General features: G+C 35.2%; 3 protein-coding genes across 9 annotated transcripts in view; 2 read left to right on the forward strand and 1 right to left on the reverse strand.

Annotated features, from left to right (window-relative positions):
* The first annotated feature begins 114 nt into the window (after window positions 1-114).
* Window positions 115-16452, forward strand: LOC108743107 (trithorax group protein osa). 5 transcript variants are annotated; one of them, XM_025978714.1, is made up of 14 exons: window positions 115-976; window positions 3633-3877; window positions 4750-4986; window positions 5060-5119; window positions 6316-6445; window positions 6581-7480; window positions 7583-7764; window positions 8782-8826; window positions 8984-9172; window positions 9570-9936; window positions 11141-11682; window positions 12007-12154; window positions 12638-14238; window positions 14352-16452. In XM_025978714.1, the coding sequence occupies exons 1-14, from the start codon at window positions 592-594 to the stop codon at window positions 15123-15125; spliced, it is 5805 nt and encodes a 1934-aa protein (XP_025834499.1). In that variant the 5' UTR covers window positions 115-591; the 3' UTR covers window positions 15126-16452. The 5 variants fall into 5 exon arrangements, with proteins under 5 accessions (XP_025834499.1, XP_025834502.1, XP_025834503.1 ...); XM_025978717.1 differs by having other exon boundaries at window positions 11309-11682; XM_025978718.1 differs by lacking the exon at window positions 8984-9172.
* Window positions 16453-16561: 109 nt separating this feature from the next.
* LOC108743113 (replication protein A 70 kDa DNA-binding subunit-like) overlaps window positions 16562-19646 on the forward strand; it is a 27550-nt gene continuing 24465 nt past the window's right edge. For both annotated transcript variants that reach the window (XM_018478552.2, XM_018478553.2), the window contains exons 1-2: window positions 16562-17118; window positions 17178-17188. In XM_018478552.2, coding sequence (XP_018334054.1) covers window positions 17073-17118; window positions 17178-17188 — 57 coding nt within the window. In that variant the 5' untranslated portion in view covers window positions 16562-17072. The remainder of the gene's footprint in view (window positions 17119-17177; window positions 17189-19646) is intronic.
* LOC108743114 (endophilin-A) overlaps window positions 17269-19646 on the reverse strand; it is a 23753-nt gene continuing 21375 nt past the window's right edge. Inside the window, exons 13-14 of one of the 2 annotated variants that reach the window (XR_003231987.1) lie at window positions 19386-19618; window positions 17269-18588 (exon numbers count right to left, since the gene is read on the reverse strand). Coding sequence is in view for 1 of the 2 variants with exons in the window: in XM_025978772.1 (XP_025834557.1) it covers window positions 19543-19618 (76 nt within the window). In the remaining variant the exon portion in view is untranslated. Of the gene's footprint in view, window positions 19619-19646 lie in introns of both variants that reach the window. The other variant, XM_025978772.1, reaches the window with a different exon arrangement.

Consider the following 19646-nt stretch of genomic DNA (forward strand, 5'->3'; position numbering starts at 1 on the left):
ACTGATTTTAAATTCTTCTGAAAAGTGAGCACGTGATATATAGATTACCTCATTTCAAATTGCCCGCCTCTCTGTAAAAACATAACCATCTAGGGGAATAAAAGGTTGTAAGTGTGAAACGAAGCAACGATGTGTGTAAATAACAAGTTCATGATGTAGTACTAGACTTTTAGTGTCTATATTTAATATTTAGAGGAATATCTAAAGTCAAGTAATGTTAAATTAAGGTGTACTAAACTGTTCAATATAGTGCAAGAATATAAGAATTAATAAAGGAGAGATATTTAAGAAAGAAATTAAAATGGCGATGTAGGAATATGGCACCATCTCCCATAACCTCCTTCGTGTTATTGGAGTAGGTAGTGAATTAAGTTGTGTGTCAGATGTATCCATCCTTTTTGATTCCGTAAAAAGTTTCGTGGCTTGTACTGTTTATTGTGTGTATCTAGTGTTTCAGTGAGTTGTCTATTATGCGTTTTCGTCGCCGTATAAGCGATTTATACCCCAAAAATGAAAAGTGTTCTTTCATGAACAAAACGGCGGGGTGTTGGCAGCGATTGTCTAAGCTCGATTGGAGCCGTTTTTCTTAACATGGCTGCAACGCAGGCCGAAAAGCAACCAAATGACGTGAGTAACGAAAAAGTGCAGTCGGATCAGCATCTGAATCTGCGGAATTCGTTGTTACAAAATGGAACCGAAAAGAGTAGTGTTCGCGGAAGTGGCAGTGTAGTGGTTACAAAAGCAAAAGCAAGCACCATGAGTCAATATCGACAGGATGGAGGCGAGCAAGCTCTCGGCGAATCTGAAATGGGGCCCACCGGTGAAACTGGCTTGTACCAAGTTGTCCCGGCTTCTGGAACCGAAAGCCCTGTGGTCGGTGATGGAAATTGTTATAGTTTTCCGTTCGGCAATAGGGACGTTCATAGTAGCGGTGATGGAAGTATACACGGGTTCGGTCCGTGCCACTCTTTCAGTGGTCCTAAACAGTTACCTGGTGGCTTTCCTCAGCGGTTTATGACAGGGCAAAGTATATCCCAACCGCCGACGGGACCGACACCTACTCTCAACAAACTCCTTCAAAGCACCTCGAACCCCATGCAACGATTCAATAGCTACGGACATCCAGAACAACCATACGGCCAAGGATGGCCACCTCAAAAACATAATTCTTCAGCAACCCCCAGTTCGGTGCCTACCGGCTCTTATCGTAATCAGTCCACGGTGAGTTTTTTTTCTTTTTTCTGTTTCAGTTTGTCTTATTATGACCTTCTTTTTCGTTATTAAAAATTAAATGTACCGACATACTGAAATATGTCAAACACGTGGTTTCTGTTTGATAAAATTTATAATAACATCCCTTAGCGAATACTCTCAAACACTTATTATGCGTATTTCAAATAATTGCGTTACTAATACTGCTTTGAAGAACAATGTTAGAAATACCTACGTAAAATTTCTACTGAAGAATGTACCCGGATCTGTACTGCTTTTATAGAATTGATATTACATAGGTACACTTGCATACGTTTTATGTATCTCTTCTAAATAATCAAAGCCTTTTAATCGACCTGTACCCCATTAAGAACACGAGTTGCGAATATAATTTTAATTTTTTGTACTTTTAGTCAGTCTATCATTGCATCTCAAAAACGATCGGATGTGATACAATAATATTATGTAGTATGTATATCAATGTGAAAACAATGATATGATATACCTAGCACGTGTTTTTTGTTTACAAACAGACCGGTGCGTGCATTTATAAGATGATTCAGTTAATTTGTTTTACATAAAGGAAAAGGAAGATCACACTGTTGAACTGAATTCTGATTTATTGCTTCTGCAAATTGCCAACCTCCGTTTAGGTTCCAGTTTTATTGTTCACGGCCAAACCGGCCTTTATCAGATGTTTAATTTGCTTTACGGCCTTCACTAATCGCAAGTAACGTGTGAACAGCCGTACACAGATACAAAAAAAAAAATTAAATCTTATTATTTATTTTCTTAATATGCACTTTATATTTGTCGGTATTCATTAACAAATCAATAAACGATTACATAATTTAAACAGTGAGTATGTGAGCCATTGTTTTGAAATTAATTTTATCCGACATACGGAAGCATGTTGATTATTATTATAAATTGAATGTTAAGAAACTTAGTCAACATTAACGACTTACCTGTTGAGACTGTTATTGTATTTTATACATGCATATACTTATATATCGTATGCATGTATGAATGAAAAGTTCTTGAACAAATTTTTGTAAAAAGGAGGGAGCACTTTCTACAGAAAATCAACACATTAATTAAAACATAGAATCCACATCTACATAAAAATGTATATTAATCAGTTTAACTACCCACCCAAGAATCTCACATGTATTATATTTACATTAAGATAAAAAAAATTATCATCATAAAATTAAAATGCTTTTATTTGTGTATGGTAAAATCAGAAAATATCGTGTATCTGCTGCTATTTATTGACGAAATTTAGGAGAAAGTTATACCTAGTATGCAGATAAGCAAATTTCATGGGATAGCCTTTATTCTAAGGTACTACAGTTCAGACAGTTTGTTGTACGACCTTAATTACAATGATTTAAATGCTAGCTAATTTTGTACCAATCAATGTTTTTAATTAAGTAATTCGTTATTTTTAATATTTAATGAATATTTACTGTATGTTGTAAATAACTGGGAACAGTAAAATATTGCTCTTGCAAATATTGACTGTTATTAGGCGATGATATTTGGGTATGATTTGCCATTGCCTTTTCAATAACACTATGCAAGCGTTATTAGCTGTGTGTGATAATTGTAATTTTTTATTTTTTTATTTTATTGGATCAAGTCCTTTTTTATTTTTCATAGCATGTGGATCTGGAACACGATCTTCTATTAAACCGATAAACCGTGGAATTAAAAGTTTAGTTTAAATTAGTCTCTAATAGTAATTGCCGATGATATCTGAGATCATAACTTATTTGCCTTTTTATAAACAAAGAACTAATTTCGGTGGTATTAATAAAACCCATAAAAGTCCCCTTAACGAAATAATTATGAAGGGGTTTAATTAAATGAATACCAAAATATCTGGATGCCTCACCATTTTCATAATCAAGGCTCTAATCTGGAAAGTATTTCTTAAAACAAAGTGCATAATGCTTAATTAAGGCCTTCAACGAAATAGTATCCAGGTACTTGTCAAAACCGAAGTCATGCTGGTATATCGATTATTTTATAATTTAATTTTGTAGTAGATATTTTGTTCGATTGATGAACTGGAGATACAATAATTGACAAGTAATAAAGCTTTTGTGTTATTGTTTATTGCCGTATCAGAGGTAAATAAAAATGTTTTTTTTTTGAACCGACAAAAACAAAGCTGATATGTAGTCACAAAGTAAGTAGTTAGTATTATAAAAAAATGTATTAGTAGTTTTGGCTTTTTGTATTGCATTAAAATAACAATAAAAAATGATTTACCTATTTCAAGGCGATAAATTAGGCATACTTATGAATGGATTTTATAATCGTTACTATTCCACTGCTTTATCGTAAATCCTCAACATTATAAGTATGCACGTACATTCATATATATATCGGTCCGTGCCACTCTTTCAGTGGTCCTAAACAGTTACCTGGTGGCTTTCCTCAGCGGTTTATGACAGGGCAAAGTATATCCCAACCGCCGACGGGACCGACACCTACTCTCAACAAACTCCTTCAAAGCACCTCGAACCCCATGCAACGATTCAATAGCTACGGACATCCAGAACAACCATACGGCCAAGGATGGCCACCTCAAAAACATAATTCTTCAGCAACCCCCAGTTCGGTGCCTACCGGCTCTTATCGTAATCAGTCCACGGTGAGTTTTTTTTCTTTTTTCTGTTTCAGTTTGTCTTATTATGACCTTCTTTTTCGTTATTAAAAATTAAATGTACCGACATACTGAAATATGTCAAACACGTGGTTTCTGTTTGATAAAATTTATAATAACATCCCTTAGCGAATACTCTCAAACACTTATTATGCGTATTTCAAATAATTGCGTTACTAATACTGCTTTGAAGAACAATGTTAGAAATACCTACGTAAAATTTCTACTGAAGAATGTACCCGGATCTGTACTGCTTTTATAGAATTGATATTACATAGGTACACTTGCATACGTTTTATGTATCTCTTCTAAATAATCAAAGCCTTTTAATCGACCTGTACCCCATTAAGAACACGAGTTGCGAATATAATTTTAATTTTTTGTACTTTTAGTCAGTCTATCATTGCATCTCAAAAACGATCGGATGTGATACAATAATATTATGTAGTATGTATATCAATGTGAAAACAATGNTACATAGGTGGTAATTGCAACATGTATAAGCACTTTGTTTTATTTATTATTTTCATCTTGATTTAACGAGCATGGGTTACATCGATAAAACCCTACGAAAAGTTTATATTTTATATGTATTTTGCATGCGTGAAAACCGTATGGTATTATTTTTTTTTATATATATTTAAAAGTCACTGTTTTGACGAAATATACTGACAAAGAGACCCTTTTAGGATAAAAATTCGATTTAATAAAGTCCTGTTTGTTGTAATGATATATTCGTCGAAATCGATTTAAAAAATATTGAATTTTTTGTACGTCCAGATAACTAAGAAAACGGCGCAACGGTTGACTGAACGTTTAGGTGCTTAGCAGCTAATCTTGCTTATCGCATTGTTTTTTAGTTATCACCTGCCTATAGTGGTACACCGTCTTCAAGTCCGGGCTATGGTGAGAGTAGGACGGGGTGGCCAGGATTGCCGGTAAGTGCTCATCACAGTTCCGGTAGCCCTGGACCACCTTCGGCAACCGCCCCTTCTAGCCAATCATCTCCGCAGTCCAACCAGCAGCCCAGTCATTCTCCTGGACCTGGTTTACCTCCAAGTCCACAACATCAAAATCAGTCCTCGCATCAGCATCAAGTATGTTATGGAATGATTTCTAAGATAATGATTTTCTATTTTTTTTTTAACGTATAATTTTCCTTTTTTCTAGAATTTCTCTAACCGACCAGCTCAGCCCACAACCCCCAACGCACACGCTCCTGATGCAGCTGTAAGTTAAATTAATTTTTAACGTTCGAGTTATAAAATGATCATTGTATGAAACAGAATGAGACATATGTCGCAATAAATAGGACGTAATCACAATCTTTATAATTTTATATTACATCGCTATTAGCTATTAGGACAAAAACCGCGTGATTTCTACTTTACTGTTGAAAATTATATGTACTCTTATCAGTTGAATTATCCTAGATACTGCGACTAATTAATACTGCCCTACCCGAAAAATCCATGCTGTATACTGCTGTTGTTTACAGAGTAGTGAGATAAATCTATATTATCGATTTAAGTATTCAGATTCTGTTATTGAATAGGCTTCAGCCTTGACATTTAAAATTCAAATCTTCGTTCGATATTCTCTTTTGCAATTCTTTGTCGATCATATTTTACTCGTGAATGAAATTATAGAAAAATTAGTGACCATTTCATGAATGATCACAAACTTTCTCAAATTCTGTCTAACTGCAAAGATAAAATAATTTACAAATAAATTAATGTCGTTATTAAATTAATTGTTAATGCAAGTTTATGCCTTTACGAAACTCCAAGCAACCGTTTGTTGCATTTTATTAATCAGTTATCAGAAATAGAAATAAGTTAAGAAAGAAGGATGTATTGAAGTGCATATTTATAATAAACATTTGTTATAATAGTGTGCCAGATGTATAATATGACCTTGTCAGATTGTGGAAGTTACGTTGCCGCCAGAACGGATACTACATGAAACAGTTGCCTAAATTACGTAATGTGTATACATATGCAATTAGTGATAATTAAGTTCTTGACCTTTCTCAATACACATTATGGTATGGTACGGTACTGAAGTTCAGAAATCGCTTTTCGTAAAAAGCAAATTCGTTACTTTTGGTAAAGTATAAGTCCACTCGTGTTACAGAATGTGCTTCCAAATTACGGAAATGTTCTTTTGATTTCCACAAGAAACCCTTTTGTGAATGTGTCACATTATGTCCTCAGATTTCTAGTAAATGCTATTAAATATGTATATGTTTATTTATAATATACATATATAAATCTATTAGTTGTTAAACAATTTAATGGTTATGCTGCATAAGTTTTTCTTTTAGGTAATTTTTTTATCAAAATGGGAAAGATTTATGTGAAATGGTTAATCTTTTAAATAATAACTTCATTTTCTTTGTATTAAATTGAATTGGTTTCTTTTAGGATTTGAGTGGAGGAAATAGTAATGATAGTTCAGGAGGTCCTGCTCCAGGAACGCCGAATTCGCAGGGTATGAGGCCGACACCGTCCCCAACGGGATCAACAGGTTCGCGGTCAATGTCTCCAGCAGTGGGTAAGTCGTTATGTTATGTTATGTTGCTGTATGTTTTACAGTTTATTTTGTGTTTTTTAGTTTAGGTCTGCATTTATCACTTGTTGGGAAAAATAATGATTTAAGTGGGACTTATAATATTTTCTGTTTGTATAGGTCAACAAAACATTCCTATACCTCCACGGCCATCTAGCAGTCAATCAGATGGCGGTGGTCCAACACGTATGAGCCATTCCCCGATGGCAACCCAGAGCAGTTACCCACCGTCGCATTTGCAAGGGTACAAGGGTCATACAGGCATGGTTCCTCCCTCAGGCCAACAAATGCCGATATATCAGTCAGGACAGCAGTACACGCAAAGCGGTTTCCCTCCAAGACCGCAAAGTAATACACAGTATTCGCCTCAAGGATACGGCCCCCCAGTGTCACAAGCGCCACCGAATAGTAACATGCCGCCACAACAGTATCCTAACCGTTCTGTATCGAACCACATGAATAATTCTCAGTTTTCTCCATACCAGCAATGGCTGAATCCAGCAGTTAGTACGGGGAATCATCTGTCAGGTGTAAAAGCGACCCCAGCACCTCAAGCACCCAATTCCCCATCTCCCAGTACAGCAAGACCACCGCACTACCTCAAACAGCACCTTCAACATAAAATGGGTTTTGGGAGTAATTCATCGCCCACCCCACTAAGCGCAAGTCCTCCGCAAAATTTCCAGATGGGTCCTCCTCCAACAAGTCATCACCATACTGGAATGGGGCCGCCGCCCAGTATGGGTCCTCCGAATGTACCGCCAGCGACTAGCCCGCTTCTCACTAACAGTCATCTCCATGACGGACCTATGCCCCCACCTAGTTCGACCCCTAACTCGCATCATCAAGTTAATTCTGATATTATGGATAACGGAATTACGACAACAAGTGCAAGTTCGATGTCCACTAATGTTACCTCGGTTTCGGGTAATACAGTGACATCGGTCGTAACGACCGGACCCGACGGTACGACCATTGACGAAGGGTCGCAACAGTCCACATTATCCAACGCCTCCGCAGGTAAAGTATCATGCATGTATCTAACCAGGATTAATTATCTGCATTAGACAATTGATTATCTTTATAATCATGCAACTACTGTTATTTATTTTTCGTCTATAGCCTCTGGAGAGGACCCACAATGTGTTACGCCGAAATCTCGTAAAAATGATGTAGGACATTACAGTCATTCGACAACTCCTCAGAGCACTGTGCCTTCACCCGGTGCTGCAAGCGTGAATTCTTTGCACGACGAATATGGAGAACTAAGCAGCCCTAGTTGGCCCAGAACTCCGGCCAGTCCCGTAAGTAAAATTACCCGTTATGTACTGGGATGTAATGAATAATGTCATGATTAAATACGTGTACAATACATATGTACGAATAATATAAATATATAGGTACCATTAGAAATGCACCGGAGTCTGTTTGCAGTTTATACTTTGTATTATATTACAAATGTGAAATGTACCTTTATTGGTTTTGGATAATATTTATAGTTTAACTGTCGACCAAGCTGATTAGATAAATTCATTGTTATTTGCTAGCATTGTTTTAACATATTGGGATTATCTGTTTAACCTGTACATGGCAAGACGTTTGTGTTTTTAAGTGTTCCATGTATTGGAAAAATATAAAATTATATTTGAAACTCCACTAATTTGTATCGGCAAGTGTTTGATACATGTTTATATAAAAATTTACGCTTAGAAAACCTACATTCAAATTTTCTATTTAAGAATTGAATGAAGGTATATTTTATGTCTTGTCGAGATGCGGCTGAATTACTGAAATGGTAACTTTCATCATAAATTTGGTTTGTCTTAATTTATTTAGAAAAGTTAGGGGAGTTTTAATAAAATAACAGCACATTTTCTTCGTTGTAGCAGTGTATGTGTAATTTACCTTACATGATGATGTTTTTATCATTTGTGTTGTGTTTTGTCTCATATTTCTGTGTAACTTCATACAAAGTCGTTATTCACAATTAGAAATGTAAATGTTATGATTTTGGGCGGTTCATTGCCTATGGTAGAATTATAATTCAGACCGAAAGGCTATGGTCTAAACGAACTGTTAGGTCTGGATGTTTCGTCGGTAACTGGCAACGCTGTACCACCGAAGATGTCACCTGCAGTTGCTGACGAAATGTCTGGACCTAGTAGTTCATGTCCCGAATCATAATTCCACCATGGATTTCTTATGTGAAAGCGTAGGTTCTTATATCGTTCATTGTCCGTCTGGAATTATATTCATTACATCTCCAGAATCGATGATTGTGCTTTTTAGTGTGTATTATCCTAACCCTTGGGTGTTTGCAGGTTTTTAACAGTCATGTGCCTCCCCCGGACACGTATCGTTCAAAGGTTATATCTATTACTATTTTATTTATAATAGATTATTGCTATGTCTGCTAATGCTTTCTTCTTCCTGGCATGTTGTACGGTTTGCGATTAAAAACTACTCTTGTGCTTGTAATTGGTTTACTGTTTTGTGTGTTGCATTAACAGAATATATTTGCAGAAGACAGACAGCCTAAGCAAGCTTTATGAAATGGACGATAGTCCTGAACGTCGTGTGTGGCTGGACAAGTTACTTGCTTTCATGGAAGAACGCCGTACTCCTATAACAACGTGCCCTACAATTTCCAAAAATCCACTCGATTTGTTTCGTTTATACGTTTATGTTAAAGAAAGGGGTGGCTTTATGGAGGTATGCAGTACTTTAGAAAAGAAAAGCAACGAAGTCTAAAATGTGTGATGTAGGCAAGACATTTTTAGTAGATAAAATCCAACAAATATATAAACATTAATGGGGGTGTTTCGTTTTTATTTTCGCTTACTATTGTACTTTTGTGTTGTATTTTTTTTTGTCTATTAACATAAGGCATATTGTCACTTGTTACGTTTTAATTTGTGATGTTTTGTTATACTAAATAATCAATCCAACTAGTGAGCCCATCGTTCTGATAAAAAGCAGTATTTGTTATTGCGTGCCTTTTGTTTATTCTTTTTATGGTGCATTCTTTATTTAACGTGCCTACGTCACATATCGATTTATTTTTTATTTATCTATCGGGGGAGGAATGTTTATATAAATTGTATTTTAGGTGACGAAAAATAAAACATGGAAAGATATTGCGGGAATGTTGGGTATTGGTGCTTCTTCCAGTGCGGCGTATACGCTTAGAAAACATTATACGAAAAATCTTTTGGCGTACGAGTGTCAGTTTGATCGAGGAGGCATCGATCCGCAACCGATTATAAATCAAGTGGAGGCTAGTTCTAAAAAGAAGGGTGCCAAATCCGCATCAGTACCATCGCCAGGTTCTTCAAATTCTCAGGATTCGTTCCCACCGCCGGGGTCAGGAGGGGCGTCAATGGATGGTTTTAATTATGGTTATCCTTCGGGAGGCAATCCGGATTATAACGCGCAGTCACAAAGGACACAAAGCAACGCCCCTTCTGGGCATGTTGGTGAGTCAGTCATTTTAATTGATTGTGATCGAAAATGTTTGCTTATGTTCGTGTCGAAAGCAGGGTGCGTTATGCCTTTTGTGATTTTTCAATTTCCACCTTTATGATTTTTTTTCTTTATTTGTTGGTGTTGTTAGTTTACGAATTTTTTTTATTGTTTTTTTGGAACGTTTCTTTCCCACTTTTTAAAATTCCTTACTTTGGCAATTTCCCCTTTATAATTGCCTTTTTAATAAAAAAACAAAATACAAAAATCAAAATCATTACTAGAATTATAACTGCAAATTTCTATTAAAATTTAAAGTAAATTATGAATCTACAGTAATACAAATTTCTTCCTTCTTAAAATTTGATTATGATACAAATCATTTTATAATTGCATAAATACAGAGTTAACATGCTTTTTTCCTTTATCATATTAAAAGTATACAGTTCTCATATTATCATTCGTTCGTAATGTTCGTGTTTCGTCTAAAGAAATATGTAAGATTTTCTAGAAAAAAGTTCAGAAACAGGTGGAAATTGAAAATTACTGCACAAGTAAAAGCAATGGCGTTTGATCGAAAGGGTGAACTGTAAGATGGAAATTGCCAAAGGTGGAATTTGACGGTGTAACTAAAATTTGATTTAAACGTACATACTTGCGTATTATTGTATGCAAGGCAGTATTATTTGAATATGCTGCTTGTTTTTTCGTGAAAAAAAAAAATACATTATGACACTTTGAGGTTTCGTTTTTTGTCAGATAAGGTTTTATAATCGTGTTATTTTCCATGATGTCAGAATTGACTGAAGAATTCTTTAGATGTCCTTACAAAGAAAAAACTTGACGAAACGATTACGATATATCGTTATTTGATAGTAACTTCGATGCTGTGTTTAAAACAGATCAGTATTTCTTTGTTAAATTAGTAGAAGAGAAGCAAGTTAAGTTGATTATGTTTCCTCTATATTCGTGTGGATTTTACATCGACAACGTTCCTAATTATTCGTCTTACGCTTATGAAGGTAATTTAAACTAAAAATATTAATATAATGCTGTTGATTTTGATATGTTTAAAGCGTTTGATGTTGAGTAATTAAATAAAAAATTAAGGACTATTTAGATAATATGATAGGAAGAAAAACGAAACCTTATAAGAAAGTAAATTTGGCCGCAGAATAAGTAATTTAGTTTTCACCGTCAGTTTTCACTATTGTGTAGGTTCTGGAGGTGCTAACCATCTAGGCAGTGCACCCTCTGGAAATCCAAGCCCTGCAGGCGGGGCATCTGATAATGTTAGTGTTTCGAATCCATTTGACGATGTATCCCCCAGTCCGCCACCTCGAGGGGGTTCATTCCCAGGAGGTTCTCATCCACCTTATCCTGCAGGCACTCCAACGAGACCACAAGGGCAGGGCTATGGTGGTCAGGGAAGCTACAATCAGTATCCTGGCTCAAACGCAGGAGGACCAGCAGATCAGTATTCACCATATCCTTCTAGTTCGTCGTATCCTCCTGCAGCTCGAACGGTCTATCCCACTTATTCGAGCGATTCGTCGGCATCCCCAACGAGTCCGAATAATAGCCAAGGCGCACCGTCAGCCGGACAGGACCCGTATAACCGTTATTCTTTAGGTGGTTCAGCTGGAGGATACTCACCTAGACCAACATATGGAGGAAGTCCCGCCGTTGGAGGCCCACCAGCATCTCAACCTCCTTCTGGACAATATCCTTCACAACAAGACTATTACAGACCCGAACAGGTAACAGGGCAAATTTAATTTAAATAAACTAGTTCTTCCCCCCTATCAGTCACTGTGAGCTCAAAACTGTTAGCACCATTGCTTCGAGTGGCCGAAATTCACATTTGTGAACAATTTGTTTAATCACTTTCCTTGTGTTAAAAATTGTTTGAAAAATTAAATTTAAAGGAATTGTTTGTAAATAGGTATGCAACACACCGTACACTTCGCATAAGAAATTGCCGGTACTACCTACTTTGCTCTGTGCTGACAGCATATCTAATATTTACATTTTATTAAATTACATTATTTTGTTTTTTTTTTATTCCGCTCTTGTATCTGCAGGGTGTGGGTGGTACATCCGGAAATTATTCTGGAGGTCCTCCAAATAAGAACATGCCTCCTCCCGCCCCTCACCCAAGGAGGCATCCAGATTTTGCCAAAGATCAACAAAGCTACTCTCAGTATGGCCAACAAAGACCTCAAATATACGGTAAATAATATTTTTAAAGTCTCCATTTGATTATTTATCTTTCAAGGGCCGGCCTGTACCCTCTGCATTATTTGATCTGTTTTTATATTATAACAAATTTAGGTAAAGAATTACTGACAAAATAGCTGTTTAAATTGCACATATTGCTCTCTCTCGGTTATAGTACAGTAGATATTACATATAAGACTGAAAATTTGTTTTTAGTATTGTCTAAAACCCTAGTCCTGAAACACCCACCCATACGTTTTATAAAATTTTTTCATACTTCTGAAATGTACTTGTACATTTCACTCACTCTTTTCTGAAATGAAACATCTTTGTTTTTTTAAAATAGTGTATTGCCAACAAATCACTGTAATTTGTTCGCAAATAGAAGAGTTAATATTGTATCTTTCCGGCACTTACTTGTAGTCAATATGTGTATGTATGTAATAATTATTAAGTTATTGCATTATGTAAGAACGTGTATTACTTAAATTTTAGGGGGTTGGTCCAACAGTAACCAATATAGAGGACCGTATGTCGGTTCTTCGACCCCTACAGCAGGTTCGCAACAATGGAATCAGAGCGGAAGACCAAGCGGACAATGGGATCGTTATCCAGCAGCAACGCAAAATTACCAGCCTAATCAACAGGGACAGCAACAGTGGTCACCAATATCTTCTCCAGGAGTCGGCCAAAATTCTCCACTTCGTGCTCCGCTTAGTGTACGCCCTGGAAAACCATTTAATGTAATGCCACCACAGTCGGGTAAAGTTCAATCTTCGGCACCACCAACCGGAACTTTTGGACAAAGTCAAATTCCGAAACGTGAAATAACATTTCCTTCTGATAGCATCGAAGCGACGCTTCCCGTTTTATATCGTCGTAAACGTGTGTGCAGAGGAGATGTTGGTCCCGTAGATGCGTGGAGACTTATCATGTGTTTGCGGTCGGGGTTGTTGATGGAAAGCTGTTATGCTTTAGATGTATTAAATATATTATTATTTGATGACTCATCAGTGGCATATTTTGGACTTAATCAATGGGCAGGACTTCTTGATCTTCTTTTAGACCATTTTAAGAAAAGCCTGACTGATATGTTCGACAAGCCATTTAATGCTAATGAAAAAGCCGACGATAGCGAGGTGGATCTTGGTTCTGTTAAAATGCCAATAGAAACGGACGCAAAAGTAATACTACTCAAACAAACGATTAATTACTCGCATATGTCACGTAAGGGACATCCTGTCAAATTGGTCGACAGTTGTGATGATATTTTTGTACAGGATCATCAGAAAGACTGGGATAAAAACGGCGAAGTAAGCTACAAGAGCATTTTTGAAGAAATCATAACGGATCCTTGGCATGTGACGGGTGATCATATATTGCCAACATTTTGCGCAGAATTTTGTCATGTTCCTTTTCATAGAACGCTGACAAGTAAAAGGAAAAGTGATCTGGCTCAAACAGACGAAGAGACTGCCGCACGAAAAGGCTTATCCTCGTCGCCGAAATCGCCTAGCGAAACGACGCCTCCTTACTCGAAACTCAGTGAAAAGAAACGAAGGACAAAAAGTTTAAGTGATGTGATATCTCGAATTAAAAAGGACACATCTGAGAATGCCGCCGATGTGCTCGTCTTGGAGAATAATAAAGGGAATTTTATAAAGACTGAAGTAGTGAGTGAAAACGCGAACTGTGACGAGCAAACGTCATCCAGTAGTAGCTCGAACAATGTTGCCGAGAATAACGAGGCTCTTAATGACTATGAAAATGACAATGACGGTAACAACAAACGTACGGATACTTATTTGAAAATACACGACGCAGCGGGTACATTAAAAAGACGACGTATTTCCGATTACGAGGATGAAGCGTATACGCGAGACGAGGCAAGCCTGGTTCTCATTACCGAAAGTCAAGACAATTTAGGAAAGCGATGTGTGTGCATTTCTAATTGTTTGCGCAGCTTGACCTTTATCCCCGGCAATGAAAGTGAATTTGCCAAAAGTTGTGTCTTCTTATCTCTTGTTGGAAAGTTGCTTCTGTTGCACCATGAGCATCCCCTTCGCGCTCATAAAACACGAAACTACGATCGAGAGGTAAGTCTTGTGTTTGTCACAGACGAAAAAATATGTTAATAATAATAATTAGGTGTCTTATATTAGACGATAGTACTAATATACATAGAACGTTTTGTTTCGGTTTGTTTCAGGAGGATGCCGATTTTGCCGACTCGTGCAGCAGTTTGCAAGGAGAGAACGAGTGGTGGTGGGAATTTTTATTACAAATTCGAGAAAATGTTCTTGTGTCGATAGCGAATGTAGCCGGACATGTAGATCTCAGCCAATATTCAGAACAAGTTGCACGACCTCTACTAGATGGTTTATTGCATTGGGCAATTTGTCCTTCTGCGCACGGTCAAGACCCTTTCGCATCCGTCGGTCCTTCGTCCCTTCTGTCGCCGCAGCGGCTGGCACTGGAAGCGCTATGTAAACTGTGTGTAACGAATAATAACGTGGATCTGGTTATTGCTACGCCACCGCTTCCCAGGTTGGAAAGGTTATGTGCAGTTTTAACGAAACATCTTTGCCGTTCTGAGGACCAAGTTCTGAGAGAATTCTCGATAAACTTACTTCATTATCTTGCGGCGGCAGATAGCAGAATGGCGCGTTTGATTGCTCTTCAGTCGCCATGTATTTCATTATTGGTGGCTTTCATAGAGCAAGCCGAACAGAGTGCATTAGGTGTTGCTAACCAGCACGGAATCGGTGCTTTGCGGGATAATCCAGACTCGATGGGAACTAGTTTAGACATGCTTCGTCGTGCAGCTGCCACTCTTGTGTTTCTTGCACGACACCAAGATAATCGGCCGTTGTTAGTGCAGCAAGAACCACGACTCCTCGCGCTCGTAATGAGTCAGATTCTTGACCAACAAGTGGCCCTCTTACTTTCTAAAGTCCTCTACCAAATCTCACGCAACAGCTAATCATCCCCTGTAAATACGCGTGGCCTTTTCCAATAAATTATTACTACTACTACTATTACAACTGCTTGTACTACTGGTATAGACTTGTGTATAGAAAGAATTATAATTTAATTGCTCCTGTTATTATGGTAAATGATTCGAATAAATAACGGTAACAAAAAAAAAATGACCGCTAGTAAAAGTTGAACTAAGAAATGATTAAAGTAGTAAACAAAAGAAGATTTAGGGAAAGAAATGGTAATAAAACGAATCGTTTCAATTCTAATCGCTGCTGCTGATAGTAGCATCGTCGTCACTACGTGCGGCCATTAATTATTGCTACCATACTGTCGCCGATTCAACAACTTCGCTTGTGCGCGTAAGAACAAAGGACCACCCATCGTTGTTTCGTTCTGGTTTAAAATAATGGACACGTGGTGCTCGTGTGCGTATTAAAATACCTTTAAATAGACGAAGAACGAAATAAAAACAAATGTGGACAAACTCGTTCGGTTTTCGGACTGGTAGTGAGATGTTTCAGATCTCGGATAATAGTTAGTTAATTAATAAACCACATAGTATATAGTTCATTATTAATTGTACCATTTTGTATATTAAAGAGCATACGTCTTTCTGGAAATGTTGAGAACATGATCCATGTTACTTATGTAATTTATTATTATTATTATTATTAATATTATATAATTATTTTGAGTAAGTTAGAGAGAACGATGACTACGACAACTGTAACTTTATATATCTACCCTACCTACAAAAGCGACTACGACGATTACGATGTGATGATGATTGTTGAAATGAAATAGTACTATTCTTGCAGTTCTCGAATTGCCTGGTATTGGGTGGTTAATTTTTATTTCCTTATTTCTCCTGCACGCCTTAATTCTTCTCTTATGTTTCATGTTTGGTAATGATAAATACTGCGCGAATGCTTTATATATACATACATAACATACAACATACATACATACATACATATATATAAATATATATGTCTGAAACTGATTTAATAAATGTACAAAGAAAGTACTGAGAGTGGTGTTTTTATACAAATTTTGTTTTAAATGGTTTAAAGCTAAAAATGTTGTACATCCCGTTGATTTTTTAGTAATTATTAATACTTTATTAATGGAAACTCTAGAAGTATGAACTGTTTATCGACAGTTGTAGATTACGACGTAACGTATGCACTGACAGTCGTGCACTAGATGAACTCCTCCTCGAGTGTAGTTTAAAATATGTGGTGATATTTTTCTGGCTGTAGGTTTAAACAACACAACATGTATGATGATTGCATATTATAAATTTAGTAAAAGCTAAATATAAAATATTTAACATCTTTTCCTTACTATTTCATAACCACCCTTTTTATTACATAATTCACATGGCGCCATGGAAACTGCATTATGCCGTTCCTTTTAACTTGGAAATTAAAAAAGTTGCACATAAAACTTTACGAATCGATCGTACGTTGGTATTTGCAGATGCAAAAAAATATTACTTAATTGTCTACATATTTATTGCCGGGTATTATTAATAACCGGAAAAAGTTTTTGATGTGCTGAGGATTAGATATTCAAAAGTTGTTGGGAAATTTGTGTTAAATGTTCCACTATCGCATGTAGTGTCACCTATTAACTAAGACAAAAGTTAATGTTTAACTTATCGTTAACACCATTTTTCGTCGAGTTTCCTTTTATAGAAATCTAAACAAACGTTGAAGTATTATCTGTTGTATATATTTTTTTTTCTACTTTGTCTTTATTAATTTTTCCACAGTATTGTTGACAGCAATGGAAATAAACGTAGTGGAATGTGTAATTTCTTTTTTGTGCTCATAAATGACGAAAATTGACAAGATCAGCTCGAGATCAAGGTAAAACACTATATTGCGATTGGTACAAGCATGGGTTGCAACATACTATCGAGGCTGGGAAATTCCAACTTACTATGATAACGATGAAAAGGATTATAGTATTCAATAAAGAATTTGAAGGTGAGTTGCAATAAAAGTTAACAATAAAAACAAATCTGATTTTTAAATTTTAATTTCAGATGGGAGAAGGGTGAGTTGATATTCTTATTTAATTTTTCGGCAATAATGGTAATTTGGTATGCACCTATTATGTATAAAAGAAAATAATAATAATTCTTCTACACTGTTTAATTGATCCACAATTACATATTAACGTTAACACTGCATTTGTTATGTTTGTCTAACAGTTATAGTATTTTGGAAATAGACTACATATAAGAAATTTGGTAACTATCTTTTTACAGAAAATTAAGTTCGGCTTTTTTCAAAAATAAGCAATATTTATTTATATTATAGGCATATATTCTTTCTTTGCATATTGTGCACATAAACAAACGTCGTTATTGCTTAAGTAATTTTTAAAAAAATCGAAACATTACGAATAAAATTTGCAGTAAATCACGTGTCACAAGTTGCATGATATATCAATATTCATTTGCATATGTGGAACTGAAAATTCAATTCTACATACAAATGGTAATCAATTAGGTATACATCTCCTTCTATTAAATCTAGGAACTGTTCGTATTTTAAATTTAACAAATACATATTTTTAAAAGTTAAATTTATACAATTTACAGTTTTTTAATGATAGAACAATATATCAGTTGAACTTTAAAATTAAAGGTACACAAAACAGTTTTATAACTGTGTTGAGTTTACCACAAATTTCTTATCAGACTTTTAAAAAAAATTTAAGCACGAAGCAAAGAACAAAAAAAGAAAAAAAATGGCAATCTTTCTATTATATGCATAACTTTCACAAACATATAATTTCTTTTTATTAAACACACAGCTTTTGACACGCAGAATGTATTTGCAGAGAATAGAATACTTATTGTTTTTTATACATATGTATTAATAACAGTTTTAGACGCTTATATTATGCAACAGGCATGGAAAACGTTGAAAATACATTTTAAATGACAGGCAAGATGTAGCTCGAGAAGCATTTAAAACAGAGATACATTTTAAGACAACTTTCATAAGAATATAGTAGCCTTTACTTATTTATAACATCTATGTATTGTCGTATAACCAGATGGAAAAATTAAACGTTTATTTTCAAAAGTTATTGCTGATTGAGCGAGTTCAAAATTTGAACGCGAACATGTTACCCCTCTGATAATTTGTACAATTCTTAAGTTTCTTAATTTTAACTCACCCTATCAGACTATACATGTATTTTCTATGTTACCCATCTGGTGTAGTGTTGTTGTTACAAAACATTTTACATATATGCTTACTGAAAACCTACAGTTTTGAATAACAATAATAATAATAAACATTTTTAATTTACTTTGGTAATTTCGAAAGTTGTTGTCTACTAATATTTCGACTTATATTATTTACATACATATCATGCAGTGATCAGAGGATTTGAAAAGCTTTTATATTCAATTCGAACGTAACGTTTTGCACAAATTACACCTGAAACAGAAATTACATTTTCACTTATTACACTAATACAACATGGAACATTTAAAAAATTAATTAACATTGAGTATATTCTGTAGGACACCTCTACTGCATTATTATTATTAGTTTCATTGTTTTTTAATAATTTAACACACGTAAGTGCATATTTATCATAAGTCGAAACATTTGTAATGAATTGAACATTTAATTTTTTAAATTCAATTAGCTAATATATTAACACTAATAATGTCTATAATCTGTATTACACTAAAAATATTGAGCTTTTTTTTTAAAAACATAATATATAACAAAACATTTTCGATCCATAACGTACATCAATTGTCACAGTAACATAACTTGTTTTTTTTTTTTACCTGTGCCAGGTCAGATCACTTATCATTTCATCATAACTAACTATTCATTGGTGTATATGTATTACGGACATTAAATGTTTACCATGATTATTCTCTGTTAAATGAAAATAAAAAGCAATACTTAACATTTCCGTATTGTTTAAATGATCAATGAATAATCAATTAGTAATAAACATTCTCTCAATTCTCCATAAAAACCATTGTTTAACTTCGTATACGCTGCACGCAATTGTACCGTGTAAATGTTCCTTAGTGTTGGAAATAATCGAAATATTTGTAATAAATAATTAGTTAAATCACATCTTTGTAAATAATTTTTTTAAGATTTGTAAATATTTCCGTTTTATCCAACATTTACTCGATATTGTAAATGAGTTACATAGCCAATACAAGTAATATATTTAAAAAAAAAAAAGTAATAATTTAATGGTGTACCTATATTTAAGTTGATTACTGTATACAGAATGTTGGATCAATACCTATCTAATAGCTACATGGAGGCCATCTTTCTCTGTAAATTAAAGTAGGTAATAAATTTATTTAAATAAAAAAAATCAAAATTAAAAATTTGGTAACATCTCTAGCCAGTAACTCATGGTAATGGAACATCCACTTTGACGTATGTTACGGGGAAATAACCGGTACGGCCATTTACACTACCCTCGAACCAATTTTCATCAATTTTATTTATTAATG

The sequence above is a fragment of the Agrilus planipennis genome, unplaced genomic scaffold (genome assembly GCF_000699045.2).
Source record: "Agrilus planipennis isolate EAB-ADULT unplaced genomic scaffold, Apla_2.0 scaffold88, whole genome shotgun sequence".
In the NCBI taxonomy this organism is placed as follows: Eukaryota; Metazoa; Arthropoda; class Insecta; order Coleoptera; family Buprestidae; genus Agrilus; species Agrilus planipennis.